Source organism: Odontesthes bonariensis, chromosome 5 (genome assembly GCF_027942865.1).
Source record: "Odontesthes bonariensis isolate fOdoBon6 chromosome 5, fOdoBon6.hap1, whole genome shotgun sequence".
Lineage (NCBI taxonomy): Eukaryota > Metazoa > Chordata > Actinopteri > Atheriniformes > Atherinopsidae > Odontesthes > Odontesthes bonariensis.
In genome coordinates, this window is record NC_134510.1 from 25,067,286 (window position 1) to 25,085,487 (window position 18,202).

An 18,202-nucleotide genomic window follows, 5' to 3' on the forward strand; every position below is an offset into this window, starting at 1 on the left:
CACAGTTGGCCCTGGTATCGCATCGTACTATATTAAATGGTCCAAAAATAATTTCATTTTCTGAGACACTGGGGTTTCTTAAAACAGACTGAAAACTCCTGACTCTTGCAGCTACAAACATTTGACTTGCACTGTTTTCTTCAATAATATTCTCACAGCATCATTATAAGCTACTTGAAGTCTCTGTTGGCAAGCTTTCCTGTAATTTGACCACAAGAATGCAGTATAGAGTGGTGTAAAATCTGCTTATATATTCGCTCAATCTAAAGTAGGCCTAAATTTGCACAATATTTTCTAGAGGATATGGCGTTGCCTGTTAATTTCTTCATGATCTGTTATTTATTATGTGATAAAATGTCCGGGATATTACGTATACAGTATGTTTTATTTATTTATTTATTTATAAAAGAATATATAAAACGACATCAAAACCAGTTAAGAAAGTTGGACGCAGTAACAGAGTGGGAATGTAGACCTGCCAGCCGCAACTTTAAACCCCTGACAGCTGAAGTGAAAAACAATCATATTGTTGCAGTGCAATGCTCTGCTGAGAAACCTTGGATTCTGGCAGTTAAGACACGAGCAACCCTCTTAAACACTACTGCAGACCAAGCACACCATACTGTGCCAACAGTACTCCCTGAGAGCAGTGGCAGCAGGACAAAATACCACCATTACCGCTCAGAAACACCTCGAGGAACCCACAGAACCCAAAGGATATGCTGCCATCATCACAGTGCCAGACACAGCTGGACACCCCATAGATCATGTGACATGACAGGTCAGAGCTGTTGTTGAAGATTCAGGGGAAAATACATAGTTGGAGGCTGGTGGTTTTTACTGTTGTGGCTGATTCATACAGTATGTAATAATCGACAAATAGATCAAGAAAAATAATACAATGTTGCGATAAAGCCGTGTTTTATTTGATTTCTGACAGTTTTTTATCTACAGGTATATTGTAGCTTCGGAGTTACACGTAATATTAAAAGCTATGACCCTCATTGTGTGCTATATGAGTAAACTCAACCTGTCCTTTGACACCCTGCCTCTCTCCCAGTGTGAGCTGTGATCCTGCCAAACATAAAGCAGATAGATTTTTGGCGAAAAGGTCAGATATCCCGCTGTATAATTGCTCTGACTTTCCCAAGCGAGCATGAGAAGTCTTCCAAAAAGGGTGTTTTAATATTTTGGTCAGACTTTGTGCAATCTTAAGAACAGACGTGGATCAGCATGATCATTTGTGTGTGTTTGCAGCCTGGGCCGGTGCTGGGGGTATCAGCTGGAGTCAAACTGCCTGCTTAAATACACATGGGATTTCCTTTCCCGCACCCCCGCTCTCTCGGTGTTTGTGAGGCTGCGTTCTGAATTTGACTTGCTTTTTGAGGTTCGCTATCTGTTGCGTGTCCCTGCCCTCTGCTCCAACCTGTTTTTAAATGCCCTGTCCTTGAAGTTGGCTCATAAATCAGAGACAACTGGACAGAGAGGGGGAAACAGGACAACCTTTATTACAGAGTTCGGAAAGTATTGTTGTAGTATGAGGCTGTTTGAACAAAACAAGTCACCAAAATGTCACATTTGCTGGCTGCTGTGGTGGATACCGCACTGTAAGCTCTCGGTTGGCGACGTCACTCGGTCTGAGCAGGAGATGATTCTTTTCCACTCTGCTAAGTAAACTGTATCACATTGTTTACCTCAGTCTGCTCCCATTGGCCATAACCCAAGCCCTTTTTTTATCTAGCTTTTCATCATCACTCTGGAGGCTACAATGGATTACGTGTGTGTATGTGTTTAAACATGGAGTGTTAATTTTATCTCCAGCTGCACACATCTGTTTAGAACTATTTATGTGAAACAAATTGTGCACTTTTGTGCACTGATGTGGCCTATGTCTTTGGAGTGGACGTTCAAACAGTAAAGCTGCCACTGTGCTTACAAGCTTCAGAAATTATAGTCCTTGCTGTTCTCCGTACAGCAGCAGCTCTGCAGTTTTGTAAGCGCTGCACGTGCAGGTGTTGTTGTACTTGAATATTCTCGTCCTTTTTTTTTAGGCTTCATCCCCTCTGCGCACAGCCATCCTACCCTCTTCCTGTCCCACTGCCTGTCTCTTTCTCTCTCCCTGCTCGAGTTTGTTTAGATGGAGAGATAGTGGGGAAGTATATTTAGACAACATATATTCCACTGTCTGAACACTAAGCTCAGAGAGGGGCAGCGGGATGGTGGAAGTAAATGGGAGATCAGAGATGGAAGCAAACAGAGAAACAGAGACAGACTAGGAGAGGCTAGTTAAAGTTAAAACCAAAACGTATGAAAAGAATAAAAGAGGGATAGGAGTTGTGATGGGCTCGAGGTTGACTCGAGAAGATGCTGAATGTGGGAGACCAGGAGGAGGAAGAGAAAGAGAAAGAGAGGGGCAGACAGTGCACAAGAGGGAAAACATCTCCCACTTTTAGCTCCCCTTCTCTTTTGCCACTGTCTCCAGTTTAATCTCTCAAAGATAACTATGACAGACGGATGGAGAGCATGAACATGGAGAGAAAGAAGGTGGGAACACTCCCCCCTCTGTATCTCTCTTTCCCCTTCCGTCTGAATACATACGTTTCATCTGTCTTCCTGCAGTTATCAGGCAGTAGAAAGACGGTGGTACCAAACAAGTGAGGAAGCAATGCTGAAAAATAAAAGTTAGCAGGTTAGATGGCAGAGTGACTCGTGCTGTCACACAACGTGCAGCACTGCGGTGCTAAAGACTTTGAAACCAGTTTGAGGGTTTATTTGTCCTTCAAAGAGAGTAGACAGATGCATCTACTTCTTTGCTGTCGTCTCTGTCTCTGATCCTCCATGCCTTGTTTAAGGATGTTGAAGCCAATGTTTAGCTGTGCTAAAGGACCTCTTCGTTTTCAGAGTACGTCTACAAGCAATCTGATGAACCCAAGTCATGTCTTACTTTTATTTCCCGCAGAGTTGTACAAAGATAAACATCCTGCCTGAATCAATTGCTTCCTGTGCATGACCTCTTTACCACTTCCACCCACCTAGTGAGACTAAATACACTCCTTAATGTTAATATATTTGTGCAAGAAAAGAGCTGTTTATCAGGGTGTAAAACAAGATGAAAAGGTACAAACTGTATGTGCGGTGTTGGCCCACACTCCATGTTTTTTGTCATGACTCACAACCTGGCTCATCTTTGATGTAAATAAAAAATTTTTTGGACAGCTTACAGCAGATACACCAAGCTACCATCCATCCATCCATTTTCTATACCCGCTTAATCCGTCAGTCGGGACGCGGGGGGGCTGGAGCTTATCCCAGCAGCGGTTGGGGCGAGAGGCGGGGTACACCCTGGACAGGTTGCCAGTCCATCAGAGGGCCACACAGAGACAAACGAGACAAACAACCACACACACGCTCATACTCACTCCTAAGGACAATTTTTAGAGACACCAATTAACCTAACATGCATGTTTTTGGACAGTGGGAGGAAGCCGGAGTACCCGGAGAGAACCCACGTATATACGGGGAGAACAACCAAGCTACCTATGCAATGAAAAGGAATCTGACTTACAGTAAAATGTGGCGTCTGGACAGTGGAGTTTTTATTTTTCTTGTTTTAGCATTTCTTGATTCAAGATGACCTGTGAAGCGCTTGTATTACACATGAAGAAGCACTGTTGTGCTGTGAGAGATTTTAGAAACTTTGGATATTTTGTGAAAGCATATGGAGTTCCTTTAACTTCACAAGGTGAAAGCAGGGGTCTGGTATTTGCCCTTTACACTTTGCTCTCAGCTGTCTCCTTTGAAGATGATGGAAACTTTAGGTAACTTGCTGCTGATGTCTTTCCGAGCTGGCAGAGACGTTTTTTTTAAATTATTTTCATGGTGAATCAGTCTTTAGTTCTCCATGAAAGTGTTTAGAATGACAAACTTATTTCAACCATCATTTTATCTCTCTGTTTTAAACATGTTCCATAACAGACTGATTCTCAGACAGAGATATGTAACTGTATAATAGCTTTAACTGGTCATGAAGTCAAGCTCTTCATATTTATATGGAGTTCCATCGTGCTTAATGTTGTGTTGTAAATTGTCAGTGAAATATGACGGAAGAGTGCAAGGTCACACACTTCCAGTTTCAGGAACTCTTCCCTCCTATCGCCAATTTAATCTATGACTCGTGAGTCTTTTGCAGTGAGTTCATGTCTGCAGCCCAATTTCATGCAACATAATCACAGCAATTTCCATACACACACACACACACACACACACACATATATACACTGACTGAGGACTTAAACACCCATTACTCCCCCTAACTCTTTCTTTGAAGAATTTGACAAACAGTGAAGCAACTCGCTTTCTTTTACTGCCCATTCCTATGTCACTTCTTAAAAGGAATAGTTCCACATTTTAGAGACCAGACTGTCTCTCCCCTCCAAAGACACAGATAAGAAGTTGGACATACATATATTTTTTTAAGTAAAATGGAAATAACTTTGCCTGAGCTCAAAAATCTGCCATCCAACACCCTCAATGAACTTGTTCTGCTGTATATCAACTGTACATTAACGTTTTATAGAGTTCTTCTCAAGGGGAAGTTGTTGAGCAAGCATGCATCACAAAACTATAATTTATTCCTTGTAGTTTCACACCTTTCAACCTCCAAACTGTTTGCCTGCACCCCTACTCCCTTCTGAGGTCCCTCTGTATTCCCTGCTCGTCTACTTGTCTGCCTTCTCTTTACAGCGCTGAAGGATTTTTTCATTTCCTCTCTAACCTTGAAGCAGTTCTCTCTTTCTTTGATTCCTCCCCTCTGTTCTCTCTTTGCACATATTATCCCTCCCTTCTGTGCGTACCAGTTGGGTTGCACCCGTAAATCTTACCTTCCTCAAGCTTACGTTTACACCCTCTTTGTAAGTATGCATCTCCTGGGAAGGTGCAGCAGTGACTGCAATGAGCAGAGGGGGAAATGGCTGATCGCTGTCTCACCGTCTGACACTTAGGGATTATGGGTCCGGTCTCAGTTTCCTGACCACATGGAAATACGTTTATCACCCAGCTGCATCTTTTCCTCGCTGTTCAGATAGACAAATGCAAACAGTTGTGCATACTTGAAGAGAAGGGTACAATATGTGTCTTGTGGTCATGCTACTACCGTCTGCTTGTGTTTTGCAGTTGGTGCAGACAAGCAGTGTGAGCTGACCTGCAGACCTGCTGGCTATCGGTTCTACGTTCGTCAGTCGGAGCGCGTCAGAGATGGGACGCCCTGCCTCAACGTTAGCACCAATGATGTGTGTGTAGAAGGAAGATGTCTGGTGAGTGGATTTAAATGCGCATGTGTGGGAGTCCAGAAGTCTCTGGACCTGAGTCCACTCTGTTTATCTGGTGTTGACATAGTCAGCCAGAACCTGGCTAATTTGAACCAACCACTCAGATTCGGTCGGCCCTCCTCTGGGCCTCTTTTCTCTGTATCTTTTCTCTTATTTTCACTCTCACTCTCTGATTTCACCCTCATTTCACCCTTCTGCCTCCATCTTGCGACCACCAGTTACCAATTTACAAAAATAACAGTGAAATAAGCACTTGCATCAGATGTGAAATGTCATTAAGACTGTTCTAGCGTTTCTCTACTCTGCCCCCACTCCGCCTTGTTCCCCTACCCCACTTTTCCCTCATTGTCTGAGCCATCACTCACGTCTTTTCACCATCTTCTCCTGCCAGACTGAGGGTTGCGATGGGGTGCTGGGCTCCAGCGCTGGGATTGACAAGTGCGGGGTATGTGGTGGGCAGGACACCTCTTGTCGAAAGGTGATGGGAAGCTTCCAGAATGTCACGGTTCCCTTTGGTTACCACAAGATCCTGGACATCCCACCCGGAGCCACATTCATCAACATCACGGAGAGACGAGCAAGCCCTAACTACTTGGGTGAGATGTAACGGGCAAACAAAATTGCACACACACACATATACAATTGCAGTTCAAGATTTCTTGAATAAAAGTCCAAACTCCAATAAAAGTGAAATATTGGCGAGGGAAGTGCATATTTGGCCCCGGACCATGTGTGTGCTGGCTTCAGCTAAGACTGCAGATTTTGTGGCCTTGCAGAGTCGGGCCAGATAAAGCTAGTATTGTTGAAGCCCATAAGGAATCAGTGAAGTGTGTTCATGTTTTCATGTGTGAGTGTTTGCTTCACCAGCGTCCTGTTTGTAAATTAAACAGCTCTCCAAAGTCTGTGTTTGTCTGTCTGGGAGTGTGTTTGAGCACATGGGGGGTTTCCTAAGAATTTGCCAGACTAAGCAGGGTCTAAATACGAAAAGAAAATACAACTGCAATCTTTTAAGACTCTCGCTCTTGTTTCTCCAGCCATGAGGAGCGGCACAGGAGCATCAGTGGTGAACGGGCGCTGGGCTGTGGACGCTCCAGGGGAGTACCAGGCAGGAGGGACCACTTTCACCTACACCCGACCCAGAGCGCAGTCAGAGGGGGAAGAAGAGAGAGGGGAGTCCCTGAGGGCACCTGGACCCACCACAACACAGCTGCAGCTATATGTGAGTACTGGGCCCCAGGAAGGCCTTCATTTAAACCCTGTAAGTAAACACAAATAAAGGCAATGAATACAGCCACAACGATCAGTGTCCAAGCAGATCAGAGGCATTAAAGATTATAATTAAATTATCTTCTGTCAACAACAGCGAGAATCATGCTTCAATGCTTTTCTTTCATTATTATCTTGCAGAATCAGACCATCAGAGGATTCAAAACCACTCAACCTTTGTTTCTCCAGAGAATGTAACTCCCTAATTGCCCCACTGTAGAAACAAATGTTTTCCAAAGTCTAAATTTTAACTATTAAATCCGGAAAAGTACAATTCTCTTGGTTTTGCATGTATTGGTAAATATTTTGGTTGGCTAAATTCAAAATGTGTATGGTTAGAGTGGACAGAGCACCATCTAAAACATATGATTATAAACAATGTCTCTGTTGTTTTAGGTTGCATTTGAATACAAAATTGTGGAAATGTAGAAGGTGAACGACAAGTGGGATTGGAGCTCAGTCTTGCTGTGTTTTGTTGTAATAACAACAACAAAAGGAAATTCTTCCTAGTTTTTTGTCCACCTTACTAGTCACGCACCAACATCGGGAAACCAATAGCTGGAAAAGCAAGTGGTATTGAAAAGAAACAGCTGGTACAACATGTTACAGTAAGGTTAACTGACAACAGCTCAGTAAAATGAATCGGGTATTAAAAGAGCACCTAAGACAGGCTGAGTCTCTCTGAAGTATTGCTTGGCAGATGGCAATTTGCACAAAACTGCATCCACAAAATTCTTAGCAATTTCAGAATAATTTTACTAAACATAAATTTTGAATATTCATTTAATATCAATCCACAGAACATAATATCATTAAAGCATTCAGAGAATCTGAAGACGTCTCTATTACACAAGGGGGCACCCCTGAAAATTAAAAACAGGCCTGATTCTATCATGGAAATCTCTGCATGGGCTCAAGAACATTTCCACATATCATTGTCTGTGATCCAGAAATGTTGCAAATTGTTGCATCCTGTTCAGATTATATACAACATCCACATTTTTTTTTTAATTGGGCTCGCATATTACCTTGTAGACAGGCTGCAGGGTTTTGCAGTGTCACAATGAACCCCTGTTGAGGGCAGCAGTTTGAAATACTGCGGTCTATCCTAACCTCTGACAAGCACATTTCTCTGCAGGGATCCCTCAAGTTGTTTTATGGTGTGTCACGTCTGTTTTGCTCCGTAGATCATTTTCCACAAGGAGAACCCGGGCATCGACTATGAGTTCTACATCCCAGTGGAGAAGAAGGAGGGAGAAAGGGAAAGACTGATAGAGAGGGAGAGGGAGACGTACAGAGAGGCACCCAGGGAGAGACCGAGGGAGAGAGAGCCAGCGAGGGCACCCCTTCGTGGTGCGTCCATTGCACCTTAAATTTTCTGATCTTCCCTCTCCTGCTTGTCAGAGGCTATTTCCGCACGCCGCATATGTTTAGCACAAATTTGAAATTTGTCAGTGGCTGAACTGTACTGTAAATACAACAGAAGCTCTTAAGAGTCATTCTTTCCAAACTGTATGAGGAAATATTACTGTAAGACATGATGGATGTCTTTTTGGATTAGGATGGGCGCGGTTGTGGGCCAAGTGGGAAGAATTCTTGTATGAACGTGTTTGTGTGTACTTGTTTACCCATGACCTAGATGGGAGGCTATCTGTTCGACGTGTTTGCTGTCATGAGACCATGACCTCATCGTGACATCATTAGCCTCTGACTCACTCTCTTCCTCCTATTTGCAATATTTCAGCGTGTTTTGCCTCTTTCCTCGCCCTTTGTCAGTCTTTTCTCTTTCACCACCTTTCTTCTGCCTTTCCTTTCCTTTTTGATTTGTCTTAATGTTCATCTGTGTTTATCTTCTCTCTCCCAGGTCCCCTCACTGTGTCAGTAGAAGACCCCCCTCTCGATTCTCCTGTTTCAGACCCTTCTTTTCCCTCCTCCTCCTCCTCCTCATCGGTGTTCTCTCCCCAATCCTCTGATCGGTGGATACCTGAGAGGACACGCCAACGAGGATCCGCACCAAATAGGAATGCCCGAATCCCCCCTCGCACTGACCTGCGACCGGACACCCAGTTGCCATTTGTGTGGAGGAGAGGTGGCCTCTCGGAGTGCTCTTCCTCCTGTGGCAAAGGTCAGCCTTCTGATTATTCATATATGTATCTTACTCTAAGTTTAGATCTGCTTGATTATTTCGGATGATGTGATGTCACCCTCCTCTGGTTAAGGGGTGTCGGTGCAATAACACTGAAACTGCATCCCTTCTCTCTGTAGGTTCTCAGTATAGAGTCGTTTTATGTATAAACCGCCACACAGACGAAGAAGTCCCAGATGATAAGTGTGACTCTGCAGCCAAACCTGCTCCTGAGGAGGAGCCTTGTAACACACACCCCTGCCCACCATTGTGAGCAAATTCACATTAACATTCACCCTCATGTGTTGTTTTTCTCAAAGTTTTTCTGCATTTGCTTTCTAAAATGATTCATTATTTTCTTACATAAGCCCGAGCATGTGATTTTTCTCAAAAATTCTTATAAGGGAAATTGATTACTCATCAGTGGCCCCTCCTACACAGCCAGGACTGTTACGCCTTTAATCCAGATGTGTGAAAGAGGAATGAACAGGCCGTGGAGCATTGTTGTTGTACTTTTAAGCAGGTAGCAGAGAAAGTCACAGAGTAAAATCGAACAGATGCTATTTTGTTACAAAACATGTGTTCTGTCTCAAGAGGTGTAGAATATGAAAATAATATCAGCATTTTCAAAGTGGATCGATTTGAAAATGCAAAAACAACGGATTAGCATTTTGAACAAAGGCATTGAGCTGGGATTTCTCTGCATAAACAAAGTTGAACATTTATGCTAAATTTGTTGTGATGGTGAAGACGTTTCCTTGTCTGTGCATCAGCTGGGAGGCCAGTGCGTGGTCAGAGTGCAGCGTGTCCTGTGGGCCGGGTGTGCAGCAGAGGCAGCTCCAGTGCAGGCAGAGCTTTGGAAACCGCTCCACCATGGTCCACCCCCAGCGCTGTGCCAACCTCACCCCACCAGAGTCCACGCAGGCCTGCCAGCTCCAGCTTTGTTCGCACTGGGAGGTCGGCTCTGACTGGAGCACGGTAAGTCAACAAAACCAGGATGTGACTGGGAATTGCATCTGCTCGTGGGTGCACGAGTGCTGCATCTCAGCATCTGCAAAAGGAGTTCCTTTTTAATTTCATTATGTCCCTGTGTTTCTATCGTAAATTTTCTCAAATATTTTTCTGTGTCCATTTAGTATTTTTCCCTTATATTATTGACTGAATGATAATGTATCATGCTTAATCTGGTCGTTCTCAGTCTCATGTTTCTCTCTTCTTTGTTCACTAAAGTGCTCGGTGGACTGTGGAGTGGGGAGAAGGACACGGAGTGTGCATTGTCTCAGCGATCAGGGCAGCGTGGTGAATGACAAGGAGTGCAACTCTAGGCTCCGCCCACAAGGAACTGAGGAGTGTAACATGGGCCCCTGCGTGACCAACTGGTACTTCAGTGACTGGTCTAAAACTGTAGGTAACACACATGCACATAAGCAAAGGAGCAAACATGCACTCAACTGTAATGCTTAACATGATATCCCACTTTGTGTCCTCAGTGTTCGGCGCAGTGTGGCCCCGGGGTGCAGAAGAGAGAAGTGGTGTGTCTCACCAGAGGACGGGTGAGAGAGGGTGGAGGAGCAGGTGACTGCGTTGCAGAAAAACCAGCCGAGATGAAGGCCTGTAACAGGGGTCCGTGTGTGCCGACAACCATGTGGTACAGCAGCCCCTGGTCACAGGTAGGATGGAGGGAGGAAAATGCTGCATAAAGTTTTAATAAATAAAACCAGAATGCAGTGATTCACAAATTATTTAAACCCGATATTTTTTTTAAATGGAGCACCGATGACATATTTTCTGATTCTGAATTTGATGCCAACAAAACAGTCAAACAAGAACAGCCAGAGACTTGAATGGTTGCACAATACTGAACAGTTTTGAGTATCAAAAAAGCATCACAGAGAGTTTGAGTCTTTTAAAGTTAAAAATGGTTCGGAGATGGGTGTAATCTGCAACTTCACTGCTAGATGTCGCTCAGTTGTACACACTGCTCCTTTAAGAATTACACACAATTACAAAAAAATGTCATCATATGCGGAACATAATATCATTGTAAGATTAAAATAACACAGAAAAATCTGTGTATGAAAGGAACAAAGAAGGAAAACAGTATTAATGCATCGCTTTTGATGTGCCATGTATTTCAAGTAGGCAGAGAACCTTATGAAAGGCTGAAAATGTTCAGGAGTTTAGTGTGAAATTTGCTGAAACTGACCAAACATTTTTAGTAAGAACTTATTTGCTGCTGAGTCTGAAACAGGGCCGAGGTGGCCAACTTCATCTTTAAGGCACAGACAATAATGATAAGGTCATAACTTACAATTACGTTTCTGATAGATAACATAACACGGATGAACACGCTGCTACTGTAATGTTGTGTATTTCTCATTAGTCATGATACAAGGCACTACTGCAAGTCTGGAGCATGTAAACATATTTCATCAGTTTTATGACAGCAATCACCCACAGCTTCAGTCTCATCTGATTTACAACATATGCAGGGCGAAGGAAGAATTATGAGGATCGTAATCTTTTCATGATTATAAACCTGCGTGCTGCTAACTTTACTGGCAGAGCCAAACAAAGTGAACTCGACACAACACTAAACTAGATTATCATTATTATCAGTAATAATCAGTTATTACTTACAAAAAGCAGCAACAGAACAAAGTCTGCATTGCCTCTAACATCATCCAGTCTGACATTTATTTTTCTTCTCTGTCTTGCTCGCGCACTTTATCTCTTTTCCCTGAGTTCATCTGAAGAAATTGTCTTGGGTGTATTTGCTACATCTGCCACATTGTCTTTTTTGTTTTGTTTTGTTTAGTTCTCCCAACTTTATTTGCTACACTAAGAGTGTGCTCTTATCTTAGTTTTGGTGCGTGATGTGGTAAGACAAAACATCGTGTCTCCAGGCTGAAAACCAAAGTTGTAAATTGTGGTATCTCAGCTCTGGGCGCTTCAGGGCAGTTTTAAGACTGGGAGTCTGTGTGACAAAGGTCAGTGTACTCTAAATAAGTCAGAAGCGCATAGTTTTAAGGTTCAAGCACTTCTAAGGAGTTGCTTTAAATGGCCATGATCTCCAGTACTGCGCTACATTTAAAACAGACATAACTCTGTGTGGGGAACTCACTACACGGGCTCAGGAACATTCCTTAACACCACTGCCAGTGAACACAGTCCATCACTGCACCCTTAAATGTAAGTTAAAACTCCACCACACAAAGAAAAAAAACTTCAAAATCCAGAAAAACGGTCTTATTCTCTGTTGTGAATATATTTAAGGTGGACTATACTGAAGTTTTAAAAAAAAATCATGGATGCCATGACCTCCAAACTAAAATGATCAGGAACCATCCAGCTTGTTATTAGTGCATCACCCTTATTCTTGATGTTATGCATGTGACATGAGTACCTTTGACATATGTGGAGGTATCGTTAGTGCTGAGTGATGTGTTGATATAAAAATATGACCAAAGAGGCTCTGAACTGTTTTTGGAAAGTGAAGTGGGCAGAGAGAGAGGGCAGTAGCACCCAGTGAAGGGCCGCAGTCCGAGACTCAAATGTGAGACCAGGACTTTCAGCTTCTGTTCACGGGACGCCCGCTCAACCATCTGAACTAACCGGTGTCTAATCTCTGAACTGTTAAGTAGTTGAAGTCCTATATCAAGCAAAAAAATAAAAAGAATTTGGTCTCCTCTGTTAACAAAAGCTTACAGCTTACTCCAAACTTTTAGAAACACGTTGGCACCAACTTCAAATGATTTAAAAAAACAAACAAAAAGGAAATAAAACCAAATTAAATAGAAGGTTGATATTATTCCCAAATCATTGAGTTCTGTTTTTATTTACGCTTTACTCAGTGTCCAAACTTTTTTCGGTTGTGGGTTTGTACTTTAAGGAGCACTTTGTTGTTTTTTGTTGCACAGACACTGTTGGCTGGTGTTGAGTGTTTGACTCGTTTGATGTACTCTTTCAGTGTAATGTGCTTTGTGGGGATGGAACCCAGCGACGAGACATCATTTGTGTCGAGAAGATGGAGAATGACTTTACTGTCGTGCCCGCCACAAATTGTGCTCATCTGGAGAAGCCTGCGGCTGTCCAGGAATGCGAGATGGGAGAGTGTCAGCCACAGTGGTTCACAACAGAGTGGAGCGCGGTGAGAGATGACGGGACAGGAAGAAATGTGGAAACTGCACTGTGAGAGTGAAAGTGTCTGAGGATTTTCACCATAGTATTTACGCTCTGTGTTTTTTTTTTTTTTTGTCTTAGTGTTCACAGTCCTGTGGGAAGGGCTTACAGGTGAGGGAGGTTCGATGTCTAACACCGGACAAAAAGCACAGCCAAGCGTGCGACGTCAGCGCCAAACCTGAACAGGAACAAATCTGCAACACAATGCCCTGCGGCTTACAAATCACAGGTGGGTGTGTGTGTGAGACTTCTGTGTGTTCCGGTCATGATACCATCCCTGCTAACCGCTGCCTCCCTCTCTCTGTTGGCAGATAAAAACTGCCGGGACAGACGTGATAACTGTTTGATGGTGGTGCAGGCCAGAATGTGCGTCTACTCTTACTACAAGACTGCCTGTTGCGCCTCCTGTACGCAGAGCGCCCAGCGTGCCAAGAGGCACTGAGCAGCCCTGGACTACAAGCAGTGGAGAAGAAAAAGATTCAACTAGCTGCGACAATGAGTCTGTAGAAATTGACAGCCCAGAGTTGACATGTCATTCAAATATGATTTAGCTATTTTCTCCTGTTCAGGTAAAACACTGTGAAAACAGACGATTCCTTCTGTCAGAAACCGATATAATCCGGAGCCACATATTCCACTGGGCTTTCTTTAGTTTCCTCCGTGCATTAACAGGTGCATTGTTAGTACTGTCATTTCCACTCTTGGAGGCTCATTTCTGTGGCTGTTAGGTTGTAACAGAAGGTGCTCGCTGAGGACACAGCTGTGTTTCAGCAGCAACTTTAGCCACCTGATCTACAGGATCTTAAAGCAGATGCATTCAAACGTGCATTCCACTACTTATGTGTTGAACAAATAATTACCATATGTGCCAGGTGAACTGTGTATACTGTAGTGCTGCAGTATGAGTGCCGAAGATCTAATGGAATAGATCTGTGTACAAGTCCCCCGTCTTAGCTACCGTGGCTGCCCCCGGCCAAGCTAGAAGGATTTCTTTACATGTTGTATGTGTTTTACCGTTGGCCAAAAAATATGTCCTCAAGTGTCCTCTTATTCAGTATTTGGACAGATGAACCAAAGGGGTGGGGTGACCTTGGAAGTAAGCGACCAAATATAAAGGGGTGGAGTGACAGAGATGAGATTCTTCCCGAACAAGAAGGATAGTTGACATGGATGTTATACAGCACAGGCTCTGTGTGGTCTCTTTGGTTCACCTATACGTCTTTTTAACTCTTAACGTTGAATTCCTTTTTACTTAAGAGGACAAAAAGCTTTCAAACTATTTGCTCGCTGAAAATGATGTGTGACACACACAGATTCAGAGGGTGTTTGCCCAGAAAAGCTGAGAAACTACAGTTTCTCTGCGTCAGCACACCTTTTACAAAGTAGCTTACACGCTGTGAACTCACAGCTGAAGACTCGCAAAAGAGAGCAGCAGAATTTTTACTCTGACTGTTCAGGGGTTCACAAAAGCATTTTGACTTGAGTGAAAATCTCCACCTCTGTGTAAGGACTCATATGCTTTTACTCAAGTAAAGACGATGCTGCCGACTAAACATGCAGCACGTGATTTTATTTAATTTTTTTAAAGGAAGAAATTAAGCGATCGAACAGCTCTTCTCATGAAGTCAAATGAGAAGGCCAAAACAACAAGGACTTTATCTCCATCGTTATACGTTTTAAGTTTCCTGCTCTGCAACGTGCTGATGTCTTTAATCTTTTAAAAATGACTCCCTACTAAAAAGATTTGTCGGGGAAAAAAGTAAACAAACAAGAGTCAGTAGTTTGAGGCTTTTATGAATTTCTTACTTGGTGAATAATTTATTCAGTATGTTTGGTTTATGAAGGAGTAACTAATAAATGATTAGAACAATCTAGAGCCCCTGGGTTTACTTTGAGGAGAGGTGTGAGTGTGAATGTAAATTGTTTTTTTTTGCATAAAAAAATGGAACCAAGAGGAACAAGCCAGATCTAGCTTTGTTTGCTGGGCAGCATCGGTTCAGTGTTGGTTTGGTTTCTTGATCTTAAAAACAATATGAAATGTGGCCTCTAACATCTAACTGATTTTGCAGTGGTCACAGCTGTGCTAAGGTTACAAACATCTGCATGTCATCGCCTTCTTGGGAGGGGACGTTTTATCTGTCCCACGAGAATAGATGAAGTCAGAATTAGGAGACGTCAATGAGACTGACAAAGCTGCTCTCTTTCTCGCGGTAGTTAGTAACTTCAACTATGATATGTATCAAATGCAGTCATCCTGCTATGCCATAAAAAACTGAAAACAACCCCAGTCCCTTAAAGGTTGGGATGCTGTGTGAAATATAACTGAAAACTTAACACAGTAGTTTGCAGTTCTCATAAACCAATATAACGCTCACAACTGAACTTTGAACATTGGATATACTTTCTAAGTGATACGTTTTACTATTTCACCGAAGATATTAGCTCATCTTGACTTTGATGGAAGCAATAAGTCTGTAAAAACTTGGAACAGGGCCATTTTTACCATCATGTAGCATCCCCTCTTAGTTTAACAGCAATCTGCACACGTCTGGGAACTGAGGAGGCCAGCTGCTGGACCTTTGGGAGAGGAATGTTGTCTGATATATGATTCTAGCAGCTCAACGGTCCTGGGTTTTCTTTGTCAGGTGTTGTGCAAGTGTCCAGTTTCATAGGCATGAATGCACCCCCATACCAGATCGTTCTAGCTCATGTTCGGACGTGACTTCTTCTTTCCATGGTTGAGCTTTAACCTGTATTTGTGGATGGCACAGTAAACTGTGTTCACAGACACGTGTCTCTGAGCCCATGCCGTGATTTCCATCACATAATCGTGTCTGTTTTAAATGCTGCCTGAGGATCATGAGCTTCCAATAATCATTTTTGACCATAGAGACGTCTCCTTATTCTGAATCTTTTAATGATATTTTGAACTGTAGATGATGGAATAGTCAAAGTCTTTGCAATTTTACATTGAGGACAATAGTCTGAAATTGCTCCACATTTTGTAGACGTTGCCCCTCTGATGGGCTCTTTCTATACACAGTCATGTTACTGACCTGTTGCCAATCAACCTAATTAGTTACAACATGCTCCTCCAGCTGTTTCTTTTTACACTCTTTTACACACTTTTCCAGCCTTTTGTGCCCCAATTTATTTTGAGAGTTTCTGCTGCCATTAAATTCAATATGAGCAAATATTTTTTCTTGAAAAAAGTCAAATTTCCCAGTTGATGTATGTTTATGTATATTTGTGTGTAAGTACGGCTTTATGCTCTTTTAACTGTATTTCCCACACCTTCCAACCCAATGTGTACTCACACCCACTCAAATGGGAGGAGCCTGTATATTTGTCAGATATGTTTTATTGTGTAAATTTCTTTGAGCATAGTCACACTTGTGTTTTATAACTGAGTAGATTTGTCAGAAGAGTTGTCATAGGCTGAATTTCATCTAACTGTCATATAGCTGTTGAATCAGTGACGTTATTGTGCGTTTGAATTATGGATATTTCCATGTGCATGCATGTGCGTACGTTTCTTTGTTCTGCAGCTGTGGCTTTTAATGTGTCATTCTCGTCTCTAATCCCTTGTAGTATAAATTGCATTATATACATATATACATATATATATATATATATATGTATACATACACATATATCTATACAAATAAGAATAGTAATTTATCTATGATCTGAAAAACATGTAATTTATTATCTGTTTTGTGAAGCTGTAGGAATTTTTTGTTACTACCAGAGTTTATGAGATTGTTATTATCAATATGCCAACATTTTTTTTTTTTTTATCATTCAAAAAACAGAAAAGAGTGTGGGGAAATTATTATCTGAAAGCTTCATTATAAATAAAAACAGAAATAACAGAGAAATTAAGAAATGTGTCACATTTGTTCTCGACCAGAAAATAATGAGTGATTTTGCCACTTTTCTCCAAACGGTGGCGCCATTGAGTCTGTGAATCCTGAATTGGCTTCAGGGCAAACACTGCATGTTTACTTTTAAGAGGAGAATGTTACTATTAAGAAATTAATAGAGCAAAGATGCTCTGTCTTTCAACTTAACAAAGTCTTGAGTTGCAAGTTTGAGTTTACGAAAGTAGCCTGACCAAGGAGCACAGGATAAATCAGCTCAGTCATTTTCCCTATATTCAACATAGGACCAAAAACACATCAAATGAAGCCATTGTTTATGCAATTATACATTTAACGAAGGCTTTTGAATGTGACGTTTAGGCCTCCGGTACAAAGAAGCTGTTTCATAGAGACGTTTATCATCCAAGCCTGGTGTTTTTAATTAGCAATTTCTGCCAAGTTTAACAATAGGCCTTGTTGCCTGTAGTTTAAGTGAAAGTGGGGAGGAAAGGTTTGTGGATTTTAAATGACAACACACCTTTGTTTAACTTTTTTCCCAAATAATAATTATGATTCTTAAGTTGATAGGCTTTTAGACCAGGACTTTGGGAATACTCATTTGAGCCCAAGAGTTTAAAGTTTTGTAAACCTGGTTATGAACAAAGTCTTGTAGCCGTTTCAAAGCAGTGACAACACCTCTGAGATCACAATTTTCTGATGGTGAAATACTGATTTTGCAAGAGGAACTTCTCCTCCGGTGTGACATAAAGTTTTTTTTACAATTACATTTAATTATTCAGCAGATGCTTCCTTCCACAGCGACTTCCAGATGAAAAAAACATAATTTAAGCTGCAGAGCGGCAAGATTCCTGAATTGTAACTTGAAGTCTTGGAATTTTTTTACCAATTTTGAAGGAAATTGTCTCCAGTTTTTTTTTTTTTTTTTTTTCAGATTTTCTACCGGCAGCAGGCGTTGTGTGCCTCTCCTGGTTTGTAGAAAGGCCTGTGTGACGTGATATATAGGCTGCATGCAAGTCTGTGTATTGTCAGGGTGTAGCTGTGTGGTGGAGGGTGCTATAGGGAGAGGGCACCAGGCAAGGCCGGCAGATGGTGACCTTTAGGAATGAATTACCCAGTCACTCCTTTCAGGCTCTCCCTTCAAGACTCTAAGCACGCACATGTAGCTCAAAGATAAGAAAATTGAATGTACTGCTCGTTCGTTTTGCCACATTACCGTCTGTTTTTACATACAGCAGTTATGGTTCGGTGTCAACCGCTTTTCCAAACTACAGCCCTTAAAGTAGGCCAACTCCATCCCCGAGCTATCTCTCTACCCTGTCACACATTTTGCTCCGTGTGTGTGTGTGAGCGTGATTTCGGGCTCGGGCGTGAACAGCTGTAGTAGTCGTGACCGCGTGCTCGTTCGTCGGAGGCGCGCT

General features: G+C 42.3%; 1 protein-coding gene across 1 annotated transcript in view; it reads left to right on the forward strand.

Moving 5' to 3' along the window:
- adamtsl4 (ADAMTS-like 4) overlaps positions 1–16,781 on the forward strand; it is a 42,929-nt gene extending 26,148 nt beyond the window's left edge. Inside the window, exons 6-17 of the mRNA XM_075465606.1 lie at positions 5,173–5,312; positions 5,719–5,923; positions 6,362–6,546; positions 7,781–7,946; positions 8,458–8,718; positions 8,859–8,988; positions 9,492–9,696; positions 9,949–10,122; positions 10,209–10,388; positions 12,689–12,868; positions 12,982–13,129; positions 13,212–16,781. Of these exons, the coding sequence (XP_075321721.1) occupies positions 5,173–5,312; positions 5,719–5,923; positions 6,362–6,546; positions 7,781–7,946; positions 8,458–8,718; positions 8,859–8,988; positions 9,492–9,696; positions 9,949–10,122; positions 10,209–10,388; positions 12,689–12,868; positions 12,982–13,129; positions 13,212–13,342 (2,105 nt within the window). The 3' untranslated portion in view covers positions 13,343–16,781. The remainder of the gene's footprint in view (positions 1–5,172; positions 5,313–5,718; positions 5,924–6,361; positions 6,547–7,780; positions 7,947–8,457; positions 8,719–8,858; positions 8,989–9,491; positions 9,697–9,948; positions 10,123–10,208; positions 10,389–12,688; positions 12,869–12,981; positions 13,130–13,211) is intronic.
- The last annotated feature ends 1,421 nt before the right edge of the window (positions 16,782–18,202 follow it).